We start from the raw sequence: 26,504 nt of genomic DNA, 5'->3' as shown, positions 1-26,504 counted from the left end.
TAAGATGTACAAAAATAGCATTTAACGCACTCATCACAAACACGGACACTCACAAAAGTTATTGACAGTTATCGAATATGCATGTTTTTTAAAATACAAAGTACATGGTGTAAAAATACACACTAATGACAAGAGTACATCGGTTCCAAAGCATCATTTTAAAGTATCAACAAAAAACAAAAACAATGATTTATCATAAGGGGAATTCGCTGACCAGTCGTCACGATATATCTAACATTGGGGAAAACTCAATCTTGTGTGACTGCAATGATGAAAATTACAATTAAAGAATTTCTACAATGCAAATTAAAAGAAGCCTAGATGAGATTATCAAAGGGAGGTATACGATCTTAAAAATCCACAAAATAAGCAAGCAGAATATCTTTTGGACCCCTCATTTAATTACTGATTCGAATTTAACAGATAATTCAAACATAAGCAAGAAGAAAGGCTTTGTGTACTGCTTCTCAAACTCTCACAACACTCCATGCACCAAGCACATGTAAATGTAGTCAACCTGCTAAAATACAAAAAAACAAGTACCTTTCAGTAATTTTCCACTCTCAGCAACTTCATGTGATTAGAAAATTACTCGAAGTACTCAGTTTTGTACCAGCAGATATCAGCAGGTCTTACACACTGCGAGACATGTTCTGTCATATTGTACCACATTCAGAATCTCCAATCACTGGGCCCACGATGATCCCTAGATTCAAAGAGTTTGTTTGTACATGTCTGGAACACTGCTGCCCTGGGCTTCACAAACGAGGGGGTAATGGAGACACATTTCCCTGACCATGTTATCTAGAGGCCGTTCCCCTTGGAGCGGTTCTGGGGGTACCTGGAGGCGTAATCTTGGCATTGGGTGTTCTCCAGAGTTGCGAACAGGTCAATCTCTGGGAAGCCCCATTCTGCAAAAACATTGGAGACAATGTTTTCGAGTAATCGCCATTCGTACTCTGCAGGTAGAGGGAAGTCTCTGCTGAGTCTGTCTGCCAGAAGATTGAGTTCCCTTGGTACATGTTGTGATAACAGGAACATGTTGTGTTTGATAGCCCACTTCCAGATGTTCTGGGACAGCTTGGACAGTCCTGGAGAGTGAGTGCCCCCCTGCTTGTTCAGGTAGTACATGCCGTGGTGCTGTCTGTGAGGATCAGCACTGTCTTTCCTTGTAGATGTGTCTGGAAGGCCTTCAGTGCTTTGGAGACCGCCAACAATTCCAGCAGGTTTATGTGTTTGGACGTCACACTTGAAGCAGTCTGATGGGACAGGTGAGCCCTCCATCCTGTGAGGGATGCGTCTGTGGTTAGAGTGGCTCCCACTGAGGGGGTGGAAAAGGATTTCCCCATCACAAGGTTCTCCCTCGACCCCCACTGCAGCGAGAGAACCAGGGCTTGCAAGACAACCACTAGATGGTCCCATTGTCCAATGGCCTGACACCACTGGCAGTTGAGCCACTCTTGCATTGGGCGCATGCGCAGGCGCGCGTGAGGAACCAAGTAAATACATGATGCCATCATTCCTAGCAATCGCATGACTGAGTACCATCACCTCTCGACCGGCTACATATTGAGGGATCTGAAACAGCATGTTTTGGACCCTCTCGTTGAAGGGGAAGACGAGGCCGTCCCTTGATCGAATTAGAGCCCCTAGGAATTGCTTGACTTGGCTGGGGTCTAGACTGGACTTCTTCTCGTTGATGGAGAAGCCCAGGTGGAACATGAGGTCTATAGTCTTTTGGGTATTTGAGAAGCATGTTTCGTAAGAGTCCCCTGTTATGAGCCAGTCGTCGAGATAAGGATAAACTGGAATGGACAACCTGCGCAGATGTGCCGATGCCACTGCCAGTACCTTTGTGAATACCCTTGGCGCTGAGGCTATGCCGAAGGGTAGCACTTTGAACTGATAGTGTTTGCCTTCTATCATGAACCTGGGGTATTTCCTGTGCGCTGGCAACATTGAAACATGAAAGTATGCATCTTTCATGTCTAGTGTTGCCATGTAATCCTCCTGTGTGAACAGGGGGATTACTTCCTACAGAGTCACCATACGAAATTTTTGAGGTTTTACAAATTTGTTCGCTGGGCGCAGATCTAATACAGGGCGCATGGTTAGATCCTTTTTGGGTACAAGGAAGTACAATGAATAAATACCCTCCTTTCCCTGTGACAGAGGCACAACCTATATCGCTCCTTTTTGCAGCAGCGATTCCACTTCCTGAAGAAGGATGAGAAGGTGTTTTGGTGTGAGACGTCTTCCCTTTGGAGGTCAGAATGTCGGGGACCGGCTAAACTCGATACAGTAACCGTGGGCTATTGTTGACAGTACCCAACGGTCTGTGGTAATCCCCTCCCATGCCTGGAGAAAAGAGGTTAACCGGCCTCGACCGGGTATGCATGGGAGGGGACCTGAATTTTCGGGTCATTTAGTGACGGTGGCCGGGGAGACTCTAGGAGTAGGGCCCCGACCCCTTCCTTTGCCACGATGTTGGCCTCTCTGAGCATACGGCGTGTTGTAACCACTGGTTGCCTGAGGGGAGGATGAGTTGCTGGCTGAGGTTGTCGTTGGCCACGAAAAAAGGGCTTATTGTCATATCTGTGCTTATTGGGGGGTCTCGTGATCTGGTGCAGGGTTTTTAAGGTCTCATGCTCCTTTTTCACAGTTTCCAGTGCGTCGTCAACCGCCTTTCCAAACAAGTTGGAGTCCTCCAGGGGTTTGTTAATGAGGGATGCCTGTGTCTCTGGCTTGAACTCTGAGTTCCTAAGCCATGCATGCCTTTTAAGGAGTATGCCCTGGACTAAGGAACGGCCAGCCGTTTCTGTAGCATCTAAAGTATTTTTAATGATGCTCTGGTTCACTTGAGTGCCTTCTGTAACAGTGGCCAACAGACAGGTGCGAAGAGGTTCAGGGACTTTCTGTAGGCCTTCGCGCAACAGGCCCCATTGGGCATCAGCGTAACTAGCCAACAGGGTGGCAATGCATGTAGCCAATGCCGCCGAGGCTGTAATCCTCTTACCGGGAGCATAGAGCTTTTTCCCCTCTTTATCAGGGGGTGCTTCACCGGTGGACAGAGGAACCCTCGCCCTTTTCCTCGTGTTGGTCACCACTAGAGAATCTGGGATGGAATGACCTCTAATGTATAAAGGATCTGAGGGTGAGGGGCTTAAAAGCTTCTCAATCCGTGGATTAACACCCCTGACTAAGTGTCATGATTCCTGCCCCTCATGTCCCCAGCCTTCCAAGATGTCAGGCTGGAGCCAGGCCACGATCGCCTACATGGCTCTCAAGGGCCCCTCCATCCCTCCAAAGACCCACTTGGAGTCAGACTTGGCGCTTGTGGCACCAGACTCACTCACTCACATAGGATAACATTGGGGATTGGACTTGTAGTGCATTGATGGGGACAAGATGGATGCCCCCACATATTTCGGTTCCCAGAACTGCATGTGTAGTCTAGTCCTTTGGGTGTGGTTCAGCCCAGAGACACCTGCGATACCCAGAGACTATTTAAGTCACGGCCAGGCTGAGAAACATGCTTTGTGTTTTCTGCACCTGCAGCATGACACTCACCGTGTTCGGATCGGTCTCCAGTAGGCCTGCATCTTTCTTCTGCGCTCAGCTCCTGCAAGAACAAGAACACCATTAGGAACAGCCTTACCTTGAGGCGCTTCTGCCAATCATTCATCGCTTCTTCTGTTCTGCGGGCATCTTCGGTGGTGTCATTCCCATCCCGGCACGCCGGTTCTTAAGGAAAAGGGAAAAGAACAGAAAAAAGGCATTAGTAAGCATTCAGCAAATCTTTGCTTATTTTTAAAGACTGTACAAGCTTCAAACGCTTACCTGAATCCCAGCCGCTCTGGGGAAACTCTGTCTCCGGAACTTCTCATCCATCTGCAAGAGGGAAAAGACACTCCAGGTTAGCGTGGAAACATCTAGAGGCACCGCATACCGCGCTTACTCACCGCATTTCTTCTTCATAACCGGCATCCACGCTGAAAACATCGCGGCACCTAAAAGACAAAGAAAAAGAACTCAGTTCAATACAAATACGAAAGGGTCGCATCACGCATCGCGCTCTCACTCACCTTCAGCGCTACTCATCTGAGCAGCACATCGCCAACCCTGGACGCCGGCCATCATCTAAGGAAGCAAAGGAACGAAGTTAGAGAACTGTTCAAAAGACTCATTATACTTACCTGTCGACTCTTGCCAGTGAAGTAACTAGGCAGCAACGAGCCCGCATCAATCAACGCGCCCCTGCGCTGAAAGCAGGACGGAGAGCACACTTTCCAAGAAAACAAGGTGAGCTGTGGATCAAAGGGAAGGGTTGGACCCCGTGAAAGAAGGGGTTCAAGCACACAGACAATAGGGAGTTAAACTCTACCAATCCTTTGTTTCAGGCCCAGTCTCCAGTCGAGTAGACTCCAGGGAAGGTTTTGAGGTCGTAAGAGGTCAGAACAGGCTGAGTGACGTCCCTGTGGATACCAGGTGAGAAAGAGAGGGAATGAGGCGCCTCTTGATGGAGGCGAGGAGAGGAATGGCCTGGCTAGCAGGTGGCTTTCCTTTGATGATTTTTTCAACAAAATCAATCTCTGGGGTAGTCTGCCCCGTATCGATTTGAAAATGTGCAGCCGCCTTGCGTAGCATGGCATTAAACATGGGCTGATCGTCCACAGGTGAAGGCTCTCTGACAGGAGTAGTCTGTGGAGAGGGCAGATCTAAAGCATCAGGGTCAGTTGACGCCCCAGGAGACTGCCATGGCTGTGGGTCACACATGTCGGGGTCTTCTTCAAAGCCCCCTACAGGATCTTGTAAATCCTCAGTATCTATGAATTCATCATCTTCCTGAGTGTGAACATGTGGGTCCTCTTCAATGAGGTCATATGGGTATAGTTCTTCCTCCTGGGGGGCAAAGAGTCTTCGAACTTTGGCTAGAGGGTCTTGAGGGATTACATCCCTTGGCCTTTTAGGTGTGGTGTGCTCAAAAATGGACCCAAAGCTATCCAGCCTGTTCATACAAGTCTCAAATCTCTCCCTGGTCCAGTGGGAAGACCCAGAACAGTCTAGTGGTAGAAAGCCTTGCTCCTCAGCCTCCAGGCATCGAGATCTCCCCCACAAAATGGAGGAAAACCCCCGTTGCCCTCCGAGAAGCCTTACCGTGGGCCAGATGGTGGAGTAGCACCTCTGGGTCTCTCCTTTGACCTAGGGAAGGGTTCAGGCGTTCCCGTCGCACCTTCGCTAGCTCTCGGCGTCTCCTTGACCTTCTCAGCAGGCTTTGGGGACTCCTTCACCAGCTGTTTCTGAGAGTCTTCGGAGATGATCCTTGCAATGCTCTCAGCGACCATCCTCTCATCCAGGGGATGATCGTGAGTAGTTTTCAGCGGAGCCGGATCCTTGCAGTCGGCGGACGCCTTCTTGCGATGCATCTCGACGAATGATAGTTTAGGGGTTGTGCCCTTTGTATTCGACGGCCCGGTCGCTAGGCATGAATGCGGCTGCGGGGAGGGGTGCCGTCCCGTACGGTCGGCTGAGTCGGCGTCCCCATTGGCGCAGAGGCCTTATTCGACTTACTCGGGTTGTGTGTTTTGTGACGTGTTATTGTCTGTCAGAGTCGCCGGGGTGTACATCCCCCAAAGCAGGGCCAGAGCCGTGCCTGCCGGGGCCGGGGACAGATGGTACGGAGCGAGAGCGCTCCATTGGGGGGTCAACAACCTCCGTTACGGAGGTCGAGTCATCACTATCACCCTCGTTGCACTCGGCGGCAGCGGGCGAGGAATCAGCCTTCGACATCCCGTAGGCTGCCCACCTTTTAACTCTACGTTCCTTCAAAGTTTTCGGGCGAAGGAGCTTGCAGGACGCGCAACCAGCTTTGTTGTGCTCGAGGGGCAAGCAGCGGTTACATGGAGTCCTCTCCATAGCTGAGTACGTTACCATTGATAACGACCCGGAAGGAAAGGGAGGAGGAAGAAAGGGAAAGGCATTCTAGTATGAGCCAGAAATGTCCACCCCGACCCCACTTTCCCTACTGTGTAGGCCGGCGAGGCCGGGCTATGTGGTCGGCAGCGCCGATAGGATCACCGTCTGTTGAAAACCACCGTCCGACGAAGATCTGGTCTCGGTGGAGATGTGGAATAGCTGTCGAAAGAGGGCTGGAGGTGATGTGAGTTAACAATAATTAAACAAAATCGACCAAGGGTCGAGCAATGGCAATGTCTCTTACGAGCTCAGCTTAAGGCGACCAGTATTCTGGGCGGAAAAAAACAATCTGGGGGACCTCGACACGTGAGGGATTTTGGGTACACTACACGTCACTATAGGGATAGTGTTACAGACGCGCCTATGTCGACGTCCCCTTTTCGACTTTCGAAAAACAAGATGCAATACTCTGTGGTGACCACTGGATGTCTGACTATGCACAGCATGTGATTCTAAGCAGATTAACAAACATCAGAAATTTCAGTTTCACAAAATCTCTATTTTTCTCAGGGAAAAAACATCTTGATTTCACTAAACCCACTTATTTAACTCTTAAAAAATACAATGCACGGAGGAATACGTATCATGGGGAAACCTCAGTTCATATCCCTCTATGCTGACGATGCGATGTTATATATCAGAGACCCAGACACTTGCACCTCCCTCCTATAATGCAAAATATCACGGACTTTACGAAATATTCTGGGTACAAGATTAATCAGCTCAAGTCGGCAATTATTCCGCTAACTAAATCTGCCACACAATCGGAGGCTACTGCACAATTCCGATGGTCGCCTACCATGGCCCGATATCTGGGGATCATTCTGGCGACAGACAAGAAAACGTTGTACACCAACAATTATGGCCCGTTCCTGGCACAATTGGAGACAAAACTCAAATTCTGGTCGACACTACCACTCTACATGTACGGCCTAATATCCTTACTGAAAATGGTGATAATGCCCAAATTATTATACCTTTTCAGTGGAATCCCAATTTGGCCGGGTCCGAAATTCTTTGAAGCCATGCAGAGGCACAGCACCCACTTCGTGTGGGGAGGTTGAGCACCCAGGATTGGCTGGTCTAAATTGTGTGAACATTACGACTCAGGGGGCCTAGCAGCTATATTATTATGCGGCCCAGGCTCAGTTTGCCAGATACTGGTCCCAAGACACGGAGCAGTATGCGCACATACACGCCGAGGAGTTTGCGGCGGCACCAAAAAACCTCAAGGGCATGTTGTTTACCACAGCAAAGGAAGAGAGGGTTCTGGCGGATCCTGTACCGTCCACGGCCCGTGCATGGACGCAAATCCTAAAAAAGAGTGCGATGTGACGTCCCGATTTGGCCGCATACCCCGATCTGGAACCAACCATGGATCGCACGCTGCAGCACAGATGGGATGCAGAACACAGAGCCAAACTGGGGGACCTGTTTCCGGAAGGCCGCTCCATTACAATGATGAAGATCAAGGACAGAATCGGCACCGGTTTGATACCGACATTGCAATAGTACTGTCTGAAAGCAGCCTGGAGAGCGATTTGGCCGACTTTCACAGAGGAACCGCCAGTACATGGGTTCCTGACCAAGATCCTGACTACAACAGGGCTCAAGAGTGGCATTGCTGAAATATACAGGAAGGTGCAATTGCATACCCCTTCGACTAACACGATGCGGCGCAAGTGGGAGAAATACCTCAATATCGAAATTGACGAGCAGAAATGGATGCAATACTGCAGATTTACTAAAACTGTATCCCTTAACGCCAACCTTAGTCTTATACAATTCAAGATACTAAACCAAGTACATGTCCCACCAAAAAAGATCGCCAAGTTCGACCCATCTAAACGTGCAGCTTGCCCCAAATGCGGAACAGAGGGAGCAGACGCGATTCATATGTACTGGTACTGCCCCCCGATTTGTCAGTTCTGGGAGGAGGTGGCAGAGACAATGAGCAAAATATTGGACATCCATGTTCCGTTGACCCCGGTAAGGTACCTTTTCGGAGACATCGGAAAGGTCTCCATAAAAGTGCAAAGGCTGTTTGCAGTGGCAGGAGCTGTAGCCAAGAAGCTCATACTTCTGAAGTGGAAGTCCAGAACTCCTCCCACCACCCAATCATGGCTCCGTCACCTGATCCTCACGCAGGAAAATGAGGAGATGTATGTGAGGGATGTGCAGACTTACTCTAGGCCGAAAAACTTATGGGCCCGATTTAGGGCATATCTGCACACAGACAACTAATGACTCGGCAGAAGAAGAAGGGCAGATAGAGACTAATGATATTCACACTGTGCCATGTAGTAGACAGGTTGTTTGAATGTTGCACTGAATATGTCATTCTCGGTTGGATGAAACAAAATGTTTGATATATACCGAATGCCTTGCTAATGATAAATAAAGGTTTAAAAAATAAATAAATAAAACGCACGGAACAAGTTACTTGCCTTTAACTGTTGTACTCCAGCATGGATCTGGCAACATTTCACATGCTCATGAATATTCCCAGTCGTCAGGCCAGGAATCCTCAATAAAAGAAAAAACAGTTTAACTTTCGTTTATAAACTGTCTTTCTCCTATAAACCAATCACTGAGCTCTGGGCCATAATGTCCCCAGCCAATGACTGCCCTCTCCCTAAGCCCCTGCTCTGGCAGCCATCTTCAGATTTGGTAGCACGTAAAGTAGCAGTATGACCAAGAAGAGCCGCAGAGGGGGAGACGGGAGGGTTCCCATGTGAATCCATGCCAGACCCATGTTGAAAAACAGTTACAGGTAAGTAACTTGTTCCTTCTCCAGCATGGGGACAGGCATGGATTCACATACTCGTGAATAAAGAATACATAGAAGTACATACATACACGACCACGGGAGGTGGCAAGGCTCAACAGAAGCAATTACTCTTACCTCCTCACCAGGCTCACCTTCAAGTGAACTGGTTGCGCAGCACTGCCTGGCCGACCCCGGACTCCTCCCTGGAATCCCCGTCGACGCAGTAGGACTTCGTGAAGGTGTGCGTAGACCTCCACATAGCCGCCCTGCATATGTCCAGCAGGGGCACACCTGATAGGAACGCCGTCCTAGCAGTGATCGCTCTGGTAGAATGGGCTCTCGGATGGCCAGGAAGCGGTCGGTTTGCCAACCGATGACCATGAGTGATGCAGCCAGAGAGCCACCTGGAGTTGGAAGCCTTGGACAAGGCCTTCCCATGGTTCACAGGACCAAAGTTGACAAAAAGTCGGAGTCGGAAGCGGCTGTGATTGCGAGCGACAGTGCGGCTTGACTCTGTGGTCTCTGCAGGTCACTTCCTCTAATCCAGAGTTCGCAGGAAACGCGGAAACGCTGAACGCGGAAACGCTGTGCTCTGGGTTCCGATGCTCCGCGAAGGCTGAGGTCAGCTGTAAAGCTGTGAGGCTAGGGAGTCGAGACGCTGAAGCCCGAGGCTGCTGTGTGCACGGAAGACGCCAAGTAGGTCCCGGGGCTCAGGGTGACTGGAAGCCGAGCCGAGCCAAGTCGATAGGAAGCTGAGAACGAGAGTGTATGACCGTGTTGCTCGGCAGCGGTGTGTGTTGAACACAGGTGCTGGGTGAGGTGCTGGGCTAGTGGTCCGTGTCCTGGGCCAGACCTAGGGCTAGGACTGCTGTTGAGGTGCTTTATGGAGGCGTGTGTTGTAGTTTCCTGCCTCTAGCCCCCAGTAGTGCCCCCAACATCCTGCGGTGCCCGAGTGCTGTAGTGCACCGCCCGTGGTGCCAACCACGTACCTCAAGAACACCATTTTGTCCTGACTATCTGAGTCTTTGTGTCGGAAACGGCCTCACTGTGTGTGTAGTGGAAAGTGAGGTGCGGCTTGACACAGGGAGGCAAGGAGGAAAGGAGGCTCCCTGCATTGCTGACCTGGAAAACACCTATTAGTGGCCTACTGTATTTGGCCTCAGGTATCCCGCTGGTACCCCATACCCGCCCTCTCTGACCTGCCCACTCTGCGCTGTCGTTGCACCTGCCGGGAGAACAGCGAGACCAGAGCAGGGGTGACAGCGAGGAGTGAGAGTGTGGAGGTGGGATCAGGTGGGGTTAGTATCCCTGATATCCCTGATTACTGCTCCCCTAGGGTTCTGGAAAACAGACCGTAGGGGTGCGTGGGGAATTGGAGGGGTACAGGGCAGTAGGCACGTGATCTATACTGACCATCGGCACACCCGGCATTGGTCGTGGACACTTTGGGGTGGTGCACCGAGTAGCACTGTTACCATTGAAGTAGGACTCTGACAAAGAAATTTCCTACGGATTGTGTTGTCACGTTGTGGACATGCAGCGGGGGAAAAGAGTTCCCCAGTCGAATTATAACTTGCGGAAAGGCAAGACACCATCATTGAAAGAAGGCGGAACAGGAGAAACACCTGAGCCTACACGGCCCGCACAAAGAAGCTCAGATGAGGAATGTAATATGAGTCGCATCTGCTACATCAAGAACCTCTATCCTAGTGGAAAAAATCCCTGGTTGTCGCGATCAGAATTCTTAACTAGACTCCACTATATTCCTCAACTTCGAGTTATGAAATCTGATGACTTCTTGTTTATTGAACCCCTACAGGTCCCCAATTCCCATGTCTCTGCCATACATTGTACTTTCTTGGCTTCTGCACAAATGATTAGAAAATTTAAAGAAGAACTGATAGCGGTAGATATTGCCATTGATGTTGACCCACAGGAGAGGGACTCAAATGAGGGAACTGAGACCACTGATATACAAGCCCCCGCGTTCAAAGGAACCAATCTGGTGGCACTGGAAAATTCGGCGATGACTGAAATACAGCAAGCTCTTAAAACATTGTTGGAAGCTCTCCCGTGAATCACACAGAACCATTGAAGCTTTTCTCTTATATCCTGGAACTGTCGAGGCTTTGTCCATCTCCTGAGGCCAGAGGGATCAGTGGACTTGCTGTCTAAGCATAGTTGCATATGTCTCCAGGAAACATGGACACTGAATCCACTACTGCTTGATGGTTTTGTAGTATATCAGTCACTTGCCAAAAGAGGGGACAAGGGTCGCCCATATGGGGGTTTACTTACGGGGGTGGTAAACACGGTCAACTCTCGGAAGATTCAGTCCAAAGCCGCTGATTACCTCCTGGCGGTTGAGGTGGACTATCCAAATGAAAATGGATACTTACTGATTAACCTTTATAATACCCCTGGAGCGTTGTCAAGAGAACCACTACAAGAGGCTATTCATGAGTTATTGTCATCTTGGTCACAAAGGTCTGGTAATTTAGCGGTAGTGGTTATGGGGGATTTTAATTGCCATATGAGGGGCGATCATTTGGTTTCGCCTAACCCTGTCTTGAGTGATACATGCTTGATGTCTCATGGGAAAAGGGAGAGCGAAGGGTTAGGGTGGTTACAACTGTTTGAGACGTGGGAATTAACCATGATTAATGGTCGAACATTAGGTGACCGGCCGGGGAAACACACATGGTCCAATGGCACATCATTTAGCACTTTGGACTATATATTTATGTGCCCCGAAATGCAGTCCATAGTTACTGACATGAGGCTTATACCCAATAATTGGAGCGACCATGCGTTACTTCTTTGCTCACTCCGCCTCCCTCTCCCCTCCGCCACTCATTTGAACATTGGCAATATTCAAACTAATTGCGCAGGAACCAGAATAGTATGGTCGGAGAGAAACAGAGTGGCTACTGAAGCACTTTCTTCTCCCGCCCACGGGTCTCTCCCTCATTTCGAACAGATCGGGTCTCCATGCCACCATAAAAAAAAGACACATGATAAAATTGGGAGGTTCTACTCCCCCGTATAATAAGGGTATACGTGAGGCCAAGAGAGGGCTAAGATCAGAGATGCGGGGTCTTAGGCACTTGCATATAGCGGGAGCCACCTATTACGACAAAGTCAGAAAAGCCAAAAATAAATACAGAGCTTGTATTAGGAACATCAGAACAATAGAGAGGAATATTAGAAACCAAAAGCTTGTTAAAACCATCTGCTCTGGAAACTCCCGTAATATATGGCTACTATTAAATGAGAATAGAGAGAAGGTCAAGGGCCACTTAGACAACCCCATTGGAGAGGAAACCTGGGTTAAATTTTTATTAGACCGTAATTCTGGAGAGGCGGATGATCCAATTACATTAGTAGCGAAGGTTCCCTTTCCTCCGCCCCTTGATGTCTCGGAAGAGGCCATATTTAATAAAATAGCCACCTTGAAAGCTTCCAGAGCTCCTGGCCCCAATGCGTTGGCCAATGCAGTTATTAAGAGCCATCCTGCTTTTTGGGCACACCTCCTCTCTATACTTTTCAAAAAAGGTCTTAGCCCAGGGGACGACTCCTCGCTCATGGCAATCGGCTATACTGGTGCCGGTGTTCAAAAAGGGTAGCCGCATGGATCCAAATAACTATAGGCTCCTCTCCATGCTTGATACCACGGGAAAACTTTTTGCAGCACTTTTGCTTATGGAGCTGCAGAATTGGGTAGAACTCACCAACATTCTTAGCAAATTCCAATGTGGTTTTCGCTGTGCCTTCTCTACCACACACAACCTGTGGGTGATGGATACGCTCCGAACACGGGCGCTTAGCAAGGGACAGCCCCCGCTTTATGCACTATACATTGACTTCAAGGCTGCCTTTGACTCCATTCCAAGAGTGAGGCTGTGGATTAAGCTAGAAGCCATGGGTTGTCTGCCAGGTCTTCTTCACTATCTAAGACAGTTACATTATAATACCACAGTGTGCCTCAGATTAAATCAAGAAGGCATTATGACTAGACAGGTGAGACAGAACAGGGGGGTAAAACAGGGATGCGTAACAGCACCCCTGGTGTATAATCTATACGTTTATGATATCCCATTAGCACTGGCCAAGGCGAATAACTGCCCACACAAAATAGGGGAAGAACCGTGCACAGTTTTAGCATATGCAGACGACCTGGTTATCTTTGATAACACTATAGCTGGTATTAGGCGTTCTGCGGTGACTCTATGGGAATATGCTAAAACCAATGGTTTGTCGGTCAACCTAGACAAGACAAAGGTGATCAGATTTACGAAGAAAAGAGTATCCCGAGTCGAGCTCTGGGTGTATAATAACAATATTCTATATGCCCCTTCCTATCAGTATCTAGGTGTTGAAATTGAACCGCTGGGCGATTATTCCCTGTGTAGACAAGGGCGAATAACTAGGGCGCAGCAAGTAACAGCTTTAATTGCGTCATTCACCTGCAAGCAGGCCGGTTTTACCCTATGGGGGACGAGACATTTATACATTCAAGTGTTCGCACCCACGATTACGTATGGGCTGGAAGCCCTTGCTTCATTCAACCTGGCCTGGTTGCAAGTGATGGAGGGAAAATTTTGGCGACGTATACTGGGATTACCTCCGAGTGTCCCTATGGCCCTGATTAGGCTTGAGCTGGGTCTTCCTTCACTTAAAGCACTGGTACTTAAAAAGAGGGTGGGCTTCTATCTCAAGATGAAGAGCAGTTCTCCTAACCCATTATTGGCTACCATACATCAAGAAGAGAGTAAAAAGGATACCACTTCTCCCCTCCAGAAAGAGATGATCAAATTTCTCAGAGATATAGGGTGGACACATAGAGGGGCAACTGTTTCCCAGGACGTTTTAACAGCGCTTGGAAAAAAGGTAGACCTCTGGGACTGGCTGGAGAACTTCTCACACTTGAGTAGTTTAAAGTCATGTGCTTTTGTTAAATATAGACTCTACGATTTTATGAAACCTCAAGCCTATTTGTACCTCTGCCCCTCAACCAGGCTCAGACGGTTTATTACTCTATTCTGCCTGGAGCAATTACCGACTTTGTACAATTTAGGATCCAGGAAAAAGATCTCTACTGCTGAGCGAGTATGTCGTCTATGTAACCTCCCTGAATGCCTGGAGACCGCCAAGCATGTACTAACAGAGTGCTCGGTATTGGGATCCTCAATTACTAAATATCTTGGGGAATTTGTGCATGACCCGCAAACTATATGTGAAAGACAATTCTGGCTCTATTGTACTAATACTTCTAACATGCATCTCTATATTGCGTTGTATAATGTATGGCTACAGATCGAAAAAGTCATGGGCGCCTTGATTTAAAATGTCCTAATAGGAAGGTTTTACTAATATTCGAGTGTCTATGATTGGGAAGAGGTAATTCTTCTTCTGCTATGCAGCTAATGGGTATAGAGGCACGATGTCTCTGGTAGGGGTGTATAACTCCTGCATAACCGTCACAATGTGTGTGCTAACAGGTAGCCAAGGATAACTGGCTACATAGCATTTTGTATTTTAATTTACTCTCTTTTCGAAGTAATTTTGATGTTTGTAAAGGAACTATGTATTGATGTATATATTTATGTTCATATTTTTAAAGAGCTTATTTATCTATGTATAATATGTGTAAAGTTTGAATTACTTTCAATCTGTATCACATTAAAGTATTATTATTATTATAAAGTTCACAAAAAGCTGAGAAGTCTTCCGTAAACTCTTTGTGCGGGCCACATAAAACTTCAGCGCTCAAGCCACATCCAGCAAGTGCAAAGTCCTTTCAGCTGGCAACAAAGGTGTCGGAAGAAACACAGGTAACACCAAGGTTTTGTTGAAATAAAATTTCGACAGAACCTTGTGCATGAAGGAAGGGTGCGTCCGCAGTAATACACTCCTCTCATGGAAAGTGTGGAGACGTCCGGTGTGGGCTCCCAGGGAAGCATCCATCATGACAGTCTCCTGGTAACGGGGCTCTGGAAAACTGTGCCTCCAGCGATGTTGGAGCACACTCCCCACCACCTTATCACTCAACGGAACTCCTCGTCGAGAACCATCCCATCTTTGAAGCTTCCGGACACCTGGATCCAACGGGCATCCAGGAATTCCTGGAGCGGTCGCATCCGCAGCCTGTAGAGCCTGATCACGAAGATGCATTACAACATCATGCCGAGCAGCGACTTGATGGTCATCACCATGGCGATCTTCAGTGCTAACAGCCATTGCACTGTGCCCAAAATGGCCGGTATCCTCTCTTCCAAGGGGGTCGCCAAGCAGGACACCGTGTTGAGCCTTACCAGGAATAGCCATGGGGTCAAGCAGGACTTTGCATAGTTCACTGAGAACACCTGATCCGTCAAAAGCCGGACGGTCCTCTCTGTGTGATCGACAGCGATGTCCCTTGACCTGGCCCGGATGAGCCAGTCATCCAGATATGGGTACGCATTAATTCCCTGTAGGCGCAGGTGAGCCGCCACCAGAGCCAGGCACTTCGTAAACACTCTGGGCGCCGACTTCAGTCCGAAGGGGAGAGCCTTGAACTGGTAGAAAGAAGCGCATGTTTTTCGTGATTGGGGACGTGGAAGTAAGTGTCCTCTAGATCCAACGACGACAGGAAGTCTCCCTCCTCCAGTTGGCAGAGCATATGCTGCAACGTGACCATCCAGAATTTTTGGGACTTGATGTACTGATGTTGAGTCGTCGTAGATTGAGAATGGGCCTCCAGTCCACGGTCTTCCTTCCTTTTTTTTAAAAAAATTTTTTTACTAAAAATTATCTTGAGTAAACTCCGGAGCCCCGGAGTCACTTCAGAACCAGCTCTATCGCACCTTTTGTTAACATGGCCCGAACCTCCTGCCACAGCTGAGGGACATGTTCCTGCCGGGCCACCGGTGGTATTCGCAGACACTTTCCCTGAAACACCAAAGTGTGTCCGTGGGGGAGAGTGTCCAGCACCCATTGCTCGTTGGAGATGTTTTCCCACACGCTGACTAAGTTCGCCAACCGGCCTCCCACTGGGGTGCAGGGCTGGGGGCCTGACGTTCTGGGCGGTTCAATCCTGCTTGCCAGCTGGCGTGCCGCCCTGGGAGCCTGGACAACGACGGCGGCCACCTCCGTAGGTTTTGGAGCGTCCCCTGTAAACTTCCTGGGACGAGGAGCGATAAGAGGACGAACCCCGCTGAAGCCTTTTGAGAGTCTGCCCGACTTCCCTCCTGATGAACGAAAGGATTAACACTGTTGTTGCAGGGTGCATAGGGCACGGGCCGTCTCTGTGTCGGTCTTGATTGCCTGACGTGACTCATCGACGGCCTTCCCGAAAAGATTGTCTCCGTTGAACAGCATGTCCAGCACCTGAGCCTGAACCTCTTGCCTGAAGTTGCTAACCATACACAACAACGCAGGCATACTCTTAACCCTTTGACGGAACCCAAGGTACACAATGTCCAGGGCCACCGTGATGGCGTGGTCTGACACTACCTCGCCCTCCTGGATAATATCCATCGCCCGATCTGTTTGTCCTCGGGGAGGAAATCCAGTATCGGGGCCATCTTGTACCTTAACTCCCGATCGTACCTTGTCAGGAAATCGAAGGCGTTAGCAGCCTTCACTGTCATCGCCGCTCAATAGATAACCTTCCTCCCTACGGCGTCCAACCTCTTCCCCCTCGCCATCCGGGGGAACGGAGGAGGAGGACGACAGATTAGATTACTTCTTCCACACCGTCACTGGGTCCGGCGATGGCTGTGATCAAAGACACTTGGGTGCTGACTCCGGAACCTGGTATTTCTTCTCCAGCCGGTCCCTTTTTGCCATGGCTGATGCGGGGCTCTTGAGCAGCACCAAACCCTCATCCCAGACATCGTCCAGGAGGGGTACCACTAAGATGGTTTCCTTTTCACCTCCCAGCTTTGATGGAGGAAACCCTCCTTCTCCTCCGGTTGGAGTTGGAAAAGTTCTGACGCACGGGCAAACATGGAGTGCAAGGAACCCACTTCGTCTGGGGAAGAAGCCCTTGGCAGTGGAGAAACACCGCCATTGCAGTGTCCGTCCCTGTGTCCCTAGGCGGGGAAGGCACTGGCAGCTGGAGAGGAGGCGTGGGATGCCTCTTCCTCTTCTTCAGCGGTGGTGGCCCCGGTGTCAATGGGGTTGTTGCCGGCGTTGGCGTCGGTGCAGGCATCCTCTTCTGTATCTCCAACACCAGAGTGTGGAGGGTCGAAAGAATGTCATGCGAAAAATCTCTAGGAGTTACCTGGAGAGAAGGGGTGTTGGGCCTAGCGCCTACGTCGTCGTCCCCATCACCACCTCCCCTACCTCCTTGACGATTTTGACGTCCTCTCCCATTTCTTCCTGGATAGAGTGGACGGAACCCACGTCTTCGATGTCGGAAGACGAAATATCCGTGCCCTGGAGCCCTTCCTACCACCTCCCCCTTTTTCAGGTCCTGAGGTGTTGGTCTCAGAATAAGTGCCATCATCCTCTTTACAGGGGTCTTTTCCACTACCTTGGTCGAAGCCTCCCGCCTGGAGGAAGAGTCACCCTAACAGCTGTCGGTGTACTCTGGACCGGGTCCACACCTTTCGCCTTGGAAAGGGCAACCACCACCAGTTCGATCGACGAGGACGTATTCACCTGCATCACCTAGGCCTTCACAGGCAGGTCAGAAAACTTGTCTTGCTTGACCTTCTCTGGTTTCTCACGCAGCTTCTTTCTCTTCGATGAGGAGCTGGAGAGTTGGCTGTTGATTGAAGCCGCTGGAGATGAGGAGCGCGCCCTAATCGGCGTGGAACCCGCTCAGGCAGCGGCCCAGACGGCACTGGACTTGCAGTGCTTAGCCTTATCTTGGGCCCCAAACGGATGGAGCACACTCAAAGCACTTAGAGGCCTGCTCTGGCTGGCTGGATCCGGAAAAGGCATGCCCCTGTGAACCACACGAGGCAGAGGCCTTAGCAGTGAGCCACGCTGCCAATCTGCTGTGCCGATCTTTCATAGTGTGCTTGGTAAAGCTACGACAGATCATGCAATCTCATTTCTTGTGTGACGGGTGAAGACAAAGACACTAGGAATGCTTGTCCTCCATGAAGACATTCCACTGTCCACAGACAGAGCAGGGAAGAGCCGTCCTTCTCCACCACCATGGTGTAGGCCCGATGGCCTTCCAGAAGTTTCGAGAAGAAACAATCTACGATTCTGCCCTTGAGGGACGATGAAAGATGCCGTAAAACGGATCGCAGTTAGTCGGAAGTAGAAGTGAATGAGCACACAGTCTTGATCGAACAAATATTGGAATTTCCTAGCAAAAATGTGCGAACAACGCAGAAAGCTCTAAGAGCGACACACAAGGATTCCCAACACTTGAACGTGCAGTAAAAATCTGAAGATGGCTGCCAAAGGAGGGGCTTAGGGAAAGGGCAGTCATTGGCTGGGGGCAGTATGACCCAGAGCTCAGTGATTGGTATATAGGAAAAAGACAGTTTATAAACAGAAGTGAAACTTTTTTTCTTTTACCAAAGATTCCCAGCTTGACGACAGGGAATATTCATCAGCATGTGAATCCATAACAGACGCCATGCTGGAGAATAATATTTACACATTTACACATAATACTGCATCACTAAAACACTGAAATCACATTCCACAATCGCAAACTGTAATCAAGTACAAGAAAAAAAATACAAAACTGAAATAGAGGGCGGGTTAAGATTCCATCTATGATTGTTCGGTTGTATGTATGGCGTGTAATAATTGTTAGAACCCGCGACATCTACAACTTTTGCAGACTATACATTTTTAAATTTTGCAATCTTAACAGAAGTGGAAGAAAAGCTGTAGGGCAAATGGGAGGGATTGGAGGGAGTGTAACGGTTGTGTCTGGCATACACCACAATCAGTTATGCATGCATCTCCATAAGGCCTTGTCAAAAGGAAATGACAATCCCCTCAGCTGGGAGTGAAGAGGCCTACCAGTGAGAAATCCAGAGCCAGTCTAGTGGTTCACACAGCCTGGTACCCAGTTGCCAATGTGGAGAGAAAGTGAGAGGAAATAGACCACGAGAAAAGAGCAGCGTGTAATAGCAGGGCACAGACCCCCAAACAGATCCCTTTTACATTAGGTGAACCTGCACTAAGGCACCCTAACAACAACATGGATCCTGTGCTATACGAGCCACCATTGCTATTCTGTCTGGGAAAAGGGGTGGGGCTAGAATCATTATTTAACATCTTTGTTGTATGTAACATAGGCCCAGATTTGCAAGGGCAAGTGAGTCTATAGAAGCAGGAGGGTGGCATAAAAAGGAGAATAGGAAGCAGGAAGCTGTGGATTGTTAAGAGTGAGGACAGAGGAAGTGGAGATAGGGGTGGCAGACCAAGTGACCAACAGGAGGAGGGAAGGAGCAGCAGAGTGTGGTGGCGATTTCTGGAGAAGGTGAGATGTTTGTTAGTGAGTGCTAATGGTGTGTTGTGAGTGTGCGTGAAAGAGTAATGTGTGTTATTAGGGGAGGTAGTCTAAGGAGCAAATGTGAAGTGTTTGTGACAGAGTGAAAGGAGGATGTCTGGTCGGAGGTTGGTGGTGGAGTTGTAGTAGTGTGGAGGAGCGAGTGGTCTTGTGGAGGAAGGAGGAGTGGAGATGTGAGTAGTAGTGTGGATGCGGGAGAAGAACAATGGAGGTAGTAGTATTGGCGTAGAGTTGGTATTAACATCAACAGGGTTGAGGCAGGCCCTGAATAGAGCGAGAGACATGGGAGGGACGGAAGAGGAGAGGAAAGGAGTAGAGGTGGGCGGATTTGGAGGAGGAGAGCAGTGAGAGGTAGAGAGGGAGAAAGGAAAACATGAGCTTCATAGAAAGGAGACCAAGTCAATCAGATTGTCTGCAAGGCACAATCCCATAATCCCTTGAGAGCCCAAACAACTGGTTAGAGTAGGGACAGTTTCGGAAGTCCAGATCGAGAAGGCATTCCCTCAAGTAAGATTTTAACCAGTAGGGGTAAATAATCAGTATTTACTAACCAAGGAACAGGCATGCTAGGGTTAGGGAGGAGGCGCTTTACAATACGAGAGAGGGAGGGATGGCCGCAGGTCCCAAAATAATACAAATACAAATCCTTTAACTGTCTCAGAGCCTTGGAGCATTCTTTAAACCATCTGTTACACCTATTATGTCTAAATATTTAGCCCATCAAACAAGTTATATGTAATACCTGTTCTTTATAACACACATGAAAGTTTTACGCTGCTGTGGATCCCTTCAAGCTGTGCTTTCCACTCAACAAATGAATAACTACAAAAGAACCCATTGTTTATATTGATTATACAATGCTTTTTTTCGATACATGCATGTATTTTCCATTCCAGAGCAGTACTATTTCAATGTATTGTAGCAGTTCTTCAAGTCTTGGGCTCTTAAAACAGCCTATAAAACATTCAATTTTATAGCCAATACATTTTAAAAAAGTGTTGTAAAATACACCTTTTATAATATGTGTATAATAATTTGTAAAGGATTGCAGCCGTATGAAGGGAAGAGAAGGGACAGGCTCTTCCAAACTCCCATCTATGTATGTTCACAAAGTGGCTTGTATCATTAGTCAGGTGCACACAAAAGCAAACCAAACTCTTTAGAGGGAACATTGGGCAGACACCGGATCATTCTGAATGTGTCCCAGTCACTTTTTTGTGTAATTCTTGGCTAAAGTATTACTACTTTCGCATGATGGTTGTAAATCTGCCACATTACACAAATATTATTTTGCAGAATGATCTAAAAAAACTGTGCAAACGAAGAAAAAGCTCACCCGTTTCATTTTCCAGTAGCAATATTTGGTGACAATTAATAGAATATTCATTGCAGGTGCTAGTGTGGTAGTTTAGTGGGATATTCCACAAACGCCGACCTCTGCAAATAAATATAAAAATAAGCAAATGCCAGTTATCTGTAGAACATTGTTATTCAACCTTGCAGATATCAGTTTATCAAGGAGTACCTGCGGTGTTCACCATTTCTTAAACAAATAAGCATGTTTAAAAAGCACCTGGTGTAGGAACGCAAATGATGCTGCCACAGGTCCAAAGGCGTACGCATTCATGCATGACGGTCATAAGGGAACCCACTGCATTCAAATATGCGAACCATCACCGGGTGTGCAAAAGACAATTCTGCCGCTCCTTTTACTAGGGAGAAAACTGTAAGTCACTGCGTTTTTCCCAAGCATTGACAACCATGTTGTGGCCTCCAGGGAACACACTGCTAGCAACACTACTATTTTCCATGTCAGAAGCTTCAAATATAGGCAATGGTTCGAAATGCATATGTTCTAAAACAAAAAGCACAAGTCCCAACTAAAGTAGTATCTGTGAAATGGCATAAACAAATATAAGCATCCACCAACCTGCCTCCACATTTTTTAAAAAAAGCTAACATGCCTAATCAAAACTCCCATAAGCACCAATATTTGAAGAGGTTATATAAATGGGCCTTATGCAGCGCAACTTCTGAAATGTATATGGCCTCTTAGAACTAAGAGACCAGCAAGAAATGGGTAGGGTTTCAGGTAGTTCAGGTGGGAAGTTAGCACGACTAGTGGGAGGAGAGCAAGGTGTAATACTAGTCATCGATATGTGAAATATCCGCCAGCGATAGACTTGTTGCCCAATAGTAGAAGCTGTCTCCGTTAGTAATCTCCTGGTTGATTTGTTTCTTTTTTGCGATAGCGGATAGTCCTAAAGAGAAACTAATAAAACCTACATTCTCACCATAGTGTTCTACTAGATGGAAACCGTGCTGTTCATCACCAAGGTTTTGTCTGAGTAGAGTGTTGGTGAGGTGTTGTCTATTATTCTATTATTTACTCTTTTACTGACAAAGAGTTACGACGTAGGTTACAAACTGATTGGGTTGGATGCCTCCAAAAAAAAGATTAGCCATTGGCACTGCATTCAAATCTCACCTCCTCTGATGGATTTTTGCAGCTCCCTTTTTTTATTTTGTTGATATGTCTTCAAACAGTCAAAAACAGGAAAAAAGCAAGATCGCCAATAAGGAACAAGTTACTTACCTGTAACTGTTCTTCTCCAGCATGGGTCTGGCGTGGATTCACATGCTCATGAATATTCCACGTCGTCAGTCTGGGAATCCTCGGTAAAGAAAAAATCAGTTTGTTTCGTTTCTGAACTGTCCTTCTACTAGTAACCAATCACTAGTCTCTGGGTCATACTGCCCCCAGCCAATGACTGCCCTCTACCTAAGCCCCTCCTCTGGCAGCCATCTTCAGATTTGGTAGCACGTAAAGTGGCAGTGGGACCAAGAGAAGAGCTGCAGAGGGGTAGGAGGGAGGGTTTGCATGTGAATCCATGCCAGAGCCATGCCGGAGAACAACAGTTACAGGTAAGTAACTTGTTCCTTCTCCAGCATGGGGTCTGGCATGGATTCACATGCTCATGAATACAAGAATACATAGCAGTACACACATGCACAACCACGGGAGGTGGCACGGCTCAACTTTAAGCATATCAACAACTCAACATTAAGCATCTCTTACCTTCTCACAAGGCCCACCTTCAGGCGAACAGGTTGTGCAGCACTGCTTGGCCGACTCTGGACTCCTCCCTGGAATCCCGGTCGACGCAGTAAAATCTTGTGACGGTGTGCGTCGACCTCCACATAGCAGCCCTGCAGATGTCCAGCAGGGGCACACCAGACAAGAATGCCGTAGTAGCAGCGATCGCTCTGGTTGAATGGGCTGTCGGACGGCCGGTCAACGATCGTTTTGCCAACCGGTGACAGTGCATGATGCAGCCGGAGAGCCATCTGGAAATGGAAGCCTTCGAGAGGGCCTTCCCTTGGTTCACAGGTCCAAAATTCACAAACAGCTGTGATGTCTTCCGAAGGTCCTTTGTGCGGTCCACGTAGAACTTCAGCGCTCTAGCCACATCCAGCGAGTGCAAAGTCCTCTCAGCCGGCGACGAAAGCGACGGAAAAAAAACAGGTAGCACCAAGGGCTCGTTGAGATGGAAGTCCGACGGCACCTTGGGTATGAAGGAGGGGTGCGTCCTGAGCACTACCCTCGTCTGATGGAATGTCAGGTACGGAGGTTTACACGAGAGGGCCTGGATCTCTCCCACTCGTCGTGCGGAGGTGATGCCCACATGAAATGTCATCTTCCACGACAAGAACTTAAACGGTGCCGAATGCAGAGGCTCGAATGGCAGCCCCACATTGAGTCTGGCCAGCACCACATTGAGCACCCACGCCGGGGCCATCACCGGCGGGAACGATCGGAACAGTCCTTTCATGAATTCCTTCACCAGGCGATGGGACCACAGAGATGATCGTCCCGGAGTTCTGGTGTAGCGGGACATAGCCGCCAGATGGATCTTGATGGCGGCATGTGCCAGCCCCGCCTTGGCCAGCGATATCAAGTACGGAAGCACTTGAGGGGCCGTAATCTGTAGAGGGTTAATCTTCTGTGCACGGCACCAGACAGAGAACCTCTTCCATTTGTGTCCATAGCACTTGAGAGTCGAGGACGCACTGGCCTTAGCAAGTACCTACTTGCAGTCCGCCGGGATATCGTACCCTCCAAACTCTAGTGCTGCAGGAGCCAGGCCTGCAGGTTCAACGATCCTGGGTCGTGATGGAGGATGGTGCCTCCTTCCCTGGCGAGAAGATCCGCGTCCGTCGGAAGTTTGACCGGAGGGGACACTGACATGTTCAGAAGGTCCGGGAACCAGATCTGCCTCGGCCACGCCGGTGGGAAGAGGATCATCCTGCACCGGGACCATCTGAGTTGACTGATGAGACGTAGCAGCAATGGCAACGGGGGGGAACGCATAAAGGAACAGGCAGTCCCAGGGGAATGAGAAGGCATCGCCCTTGCTCCCCGGCTGGGGAAACCTGCGGCGAACCTCTGGCACTTGGCATTCGTCGCTGTCATGAATAAGTCTATCTGGGGATTGCCCCATCGTCGAAATAGGAGATCCACCTGATCCACTCGTGGCTTGGGCGTAACTCCCTGCTGAGCGAGTCGGCGATGGTGTTCTTTCTTCCTGCCAGATGGAAGGGTACCAGGAACATCCCTTGGGCGACGGCCCAGTGCCACAGGTCCTGCACTTACTTGGATAGGGCTTGGCATCTGGTGCCCCCCTGCTTCCGGATGTAGAACATCATGGTGGTGTTGTCGGTGAAGATCCGTACCACCATGCCCTTGAGGGACGGGAGGAACGACCTGAGGACCCAGAACACGGCTCGGAGCTCCAGGACATTGATGTGTAGTGATCTCTCCTCCGGGAGCCAAAGGCCTCCTGTGTGGAGATCGTCGGAGTGCGCTCCCCATCCCTCCAGGGAGGCGTCCGTTGTCACCGTTTCCTGATGCGCCGTGGTCTCGAAGTCCATGCCCGCCGCCAGGTGCACGCGGTTGCCCGACCACCGGATCGCCTGTCGGAAAGTCTCGTTGAGAGAGATCCTGTCTTCGAAGCTGCCCGCCGCGTGCCTCCAACGGGCGTCGAGGAACTCCTGTAGGGGGTCGCATCCGCAGCTTGCATAGGCGCACGACGTAGATGCACAAGGACATCATGCCGAGCAGGGACTTGATGGACCTCACCCTGGCCACGTCCATGGTCAACAGCTGTTGTACCTTGCCCAAGATGGCTTTCGTCCTTTCCTCAGACGGTGAAGCCAATCGCGCCACTGTGTCGAGCCTGGCTCCCAGGAACAGGGCGACTTGCGACGGTACCAGGTGGGATTTCGCGAAGTTGATCGAGAATCCCAAATCCGTGAGAAGTTGGACGGTCTTCGCTGTGTGATCGACGGCGAGTTCTCTTGACCTTGCTCGGATGAGCCAATCGTCCAGGTAGGGGCAGATGTGGATCCCCTGCAGGCGCAGCCGCACCACCACTGGTGCTAGGCACTTGGTGAACACCCTGGGCGCCGACTTCAATCCGAAGGGAAGGGCCTTGAACAGATAGTGTCACCCTTGGACCACAAATCGCAGGAACTTTCGATGTCCCTTTAGGATGGGGATGTGGAAGTAGGCATCCTCCAGGTCCAGCGACGATAGGAATTCACCTTCCTCCAGCTGTCCCAGCACCTGCTGGAGGGTGACCATCCAGAACTTCTGGGACTTGATGTACTTGTTTAGACGACGAAGGTCCAGGATGGGTCGTCACCCGCCAGTCTTCTTTCGGATGAGGAAGTATCGCGAGTACACTCCGGAGCCCCGGAGCATCTTTGGGACGAGTTCTATGGCTCCCTTTCTTAACATCGCTCATACCTCCAGAAGCAGTTGTGGGACGTGGTCTTCCTTTCTGGCCAAGGGTGGAATGCGGGGACACCTCTTTCGGAATTTCAGGATGTGCCCGCGGGCCAGGGCATCTAGCACCCAACGGTCTGTGGAGATGTACTACCACATGCTGGTGAATTTTGCCAGCCAGCCTCCCACTGGGGTGCTTTGAAGGGGGCCCGATGCCACGGCTGGTTCAGTCCTGTTTCGCTGTGGCCTTGCCGCCTTGGCCTCCTTGGCGACGACAACGGGATCCTCCTGTCTTGCCGCGTCCTCTGTAGGCCTCCTGCGACGAGGAGCGGGCCGATTGGCGGTACGACGAGGAACCCCTGCCAAATCCTTTGGAGGCACCTTGTTTGCCTCCGGAGCTCCGAAAGGACCGCCGTCGCTGTTGAAGCACACCCAAGGCCCGAGCCGTCTCGGTATCCACCTTGATGGCCTGCAGTGACTCGTCCACTGTCTTGCCTAACATGTTGTTCCCGTCGAAGGGCATGTCCAGTACCCTGGTCTGCACGTCCTGACGCAAGTCGGTGGCCTTGAGCCAACCGCGCCGGCGAAGGCAAACGCTGTTGCCTATTTGACGAAAGTCCGTGGCACCATGAAGGCGTGGTCCGAAGCCACCTCGTCTTCCTGTAGGATCTCCAGGGCCTCAGCCTCTTGTCGTCCGGGAGGAAGTCTAGCAGGGGAGAGATCTTGAAACACAGCTCTCTGTCGTAGCGTGCCACAATCGCGAGGGCGTTGGCCTCTTTGATTTCGTCCCATGGCATCCAGCTTCTTCCCCTCGCCGTTTGGTGGGGATGTTGAAGTTGATGCCGTCGCCCCTGCCGCTTTCTTCTTGGTCGCCGTGGAGACCAGCAAATCCGAGGACGGCTGTGCCCTGAGAAACAGGGGCGGAGTCCGGGATCGAGTACTTCTTCTCGTACCGGTCCCTCCTAGCAGGAGCCGTGGACGGGTTCTTCAGTAGCACCACCCCCTCATCCCAGATGTCATCCAGTAACGGGATTGAGAGGACAGTCTTCCTCTTGGCTTCCCGCCATTGGTAGAGGAAACCTTCCTTCTTCTGTTCTTCAGGGCAGAGCTGGAAGAGCTCAGATGCACTGGCGATCATGGCGTGGAAGGAGCCAATTTCGTCGGGGGGGGGGCCCGAAGAGGTGGTGAAGGGAGGTCCATTCCGTCGTCACCACCGTCGTCGTCCGTCTTTGTCGTTGCCGTCTCCGTTCCAGTCTCATCCCTCGGAAGAGGGGGTGGGGGGGATGGCTGGAAGGGGGAGGAGGATGGACTTGTCTCCGCTTGTCAGGCGGGCTCCCCGACGGACCAGGCCCTGCTGGGTCGTCGGTGGGGTTAAGGGCATCCTTGTCCTTATCTCCGTTCACAGGTTCTGTATCGCCATCAGGATAGCTCCTGAGTTGTCCTGCGGTAAGGGTACCGGCTGCAACGGGACCGGCAGTTGGGGCGCGGGGTCCTCCGCG

General features: G+C 49.9%; 1 protein-coding gene across 1 annotated transcript in view; it reads right to left on the bottom strand.

Annotated features, from left to right (window-relative positions):
* The window catches only part of LNPEP (leucyl and cystinyl aminopeptidase), a 1,221,122-nt gene that overhangs the window by 430,261 nt on the left and 764,357 nt on the right, over nt 1–26,504 (bottom strand). Inside the window, exon 11 of the mRNA XM_069627677.1 lies at nt 20,554–20,654. Within this exon, the coding sequence (XP_069483778.1) occupies nt 20,554–20,654 (101 nt within the window). The remainder of the gene's footprint in view (nt 1–20,553; nt 20,655–26,504) is intronic.

Source organism: Ambystoma mexicanum, chromosome 6p (assembly GCF_040938575.1).
Source record: "Ambystoma mexicanum isolate Mex_15411 chromosome 6p, UKY_AmexF1_1, whole genome shotgun sequence".
In the NCBI taxonomy this organism is placed as follows: Eukaryota; Metazoa; Chordata; class Amphibia; order Caudata; family Ambystomatidae; genus Ambystoma; species Ambystoma mexicanum.
Note: the sequence above shows the minus strand (reverse complement) of the source record. Positions and strands in the feature narration are given on the sequence as shown.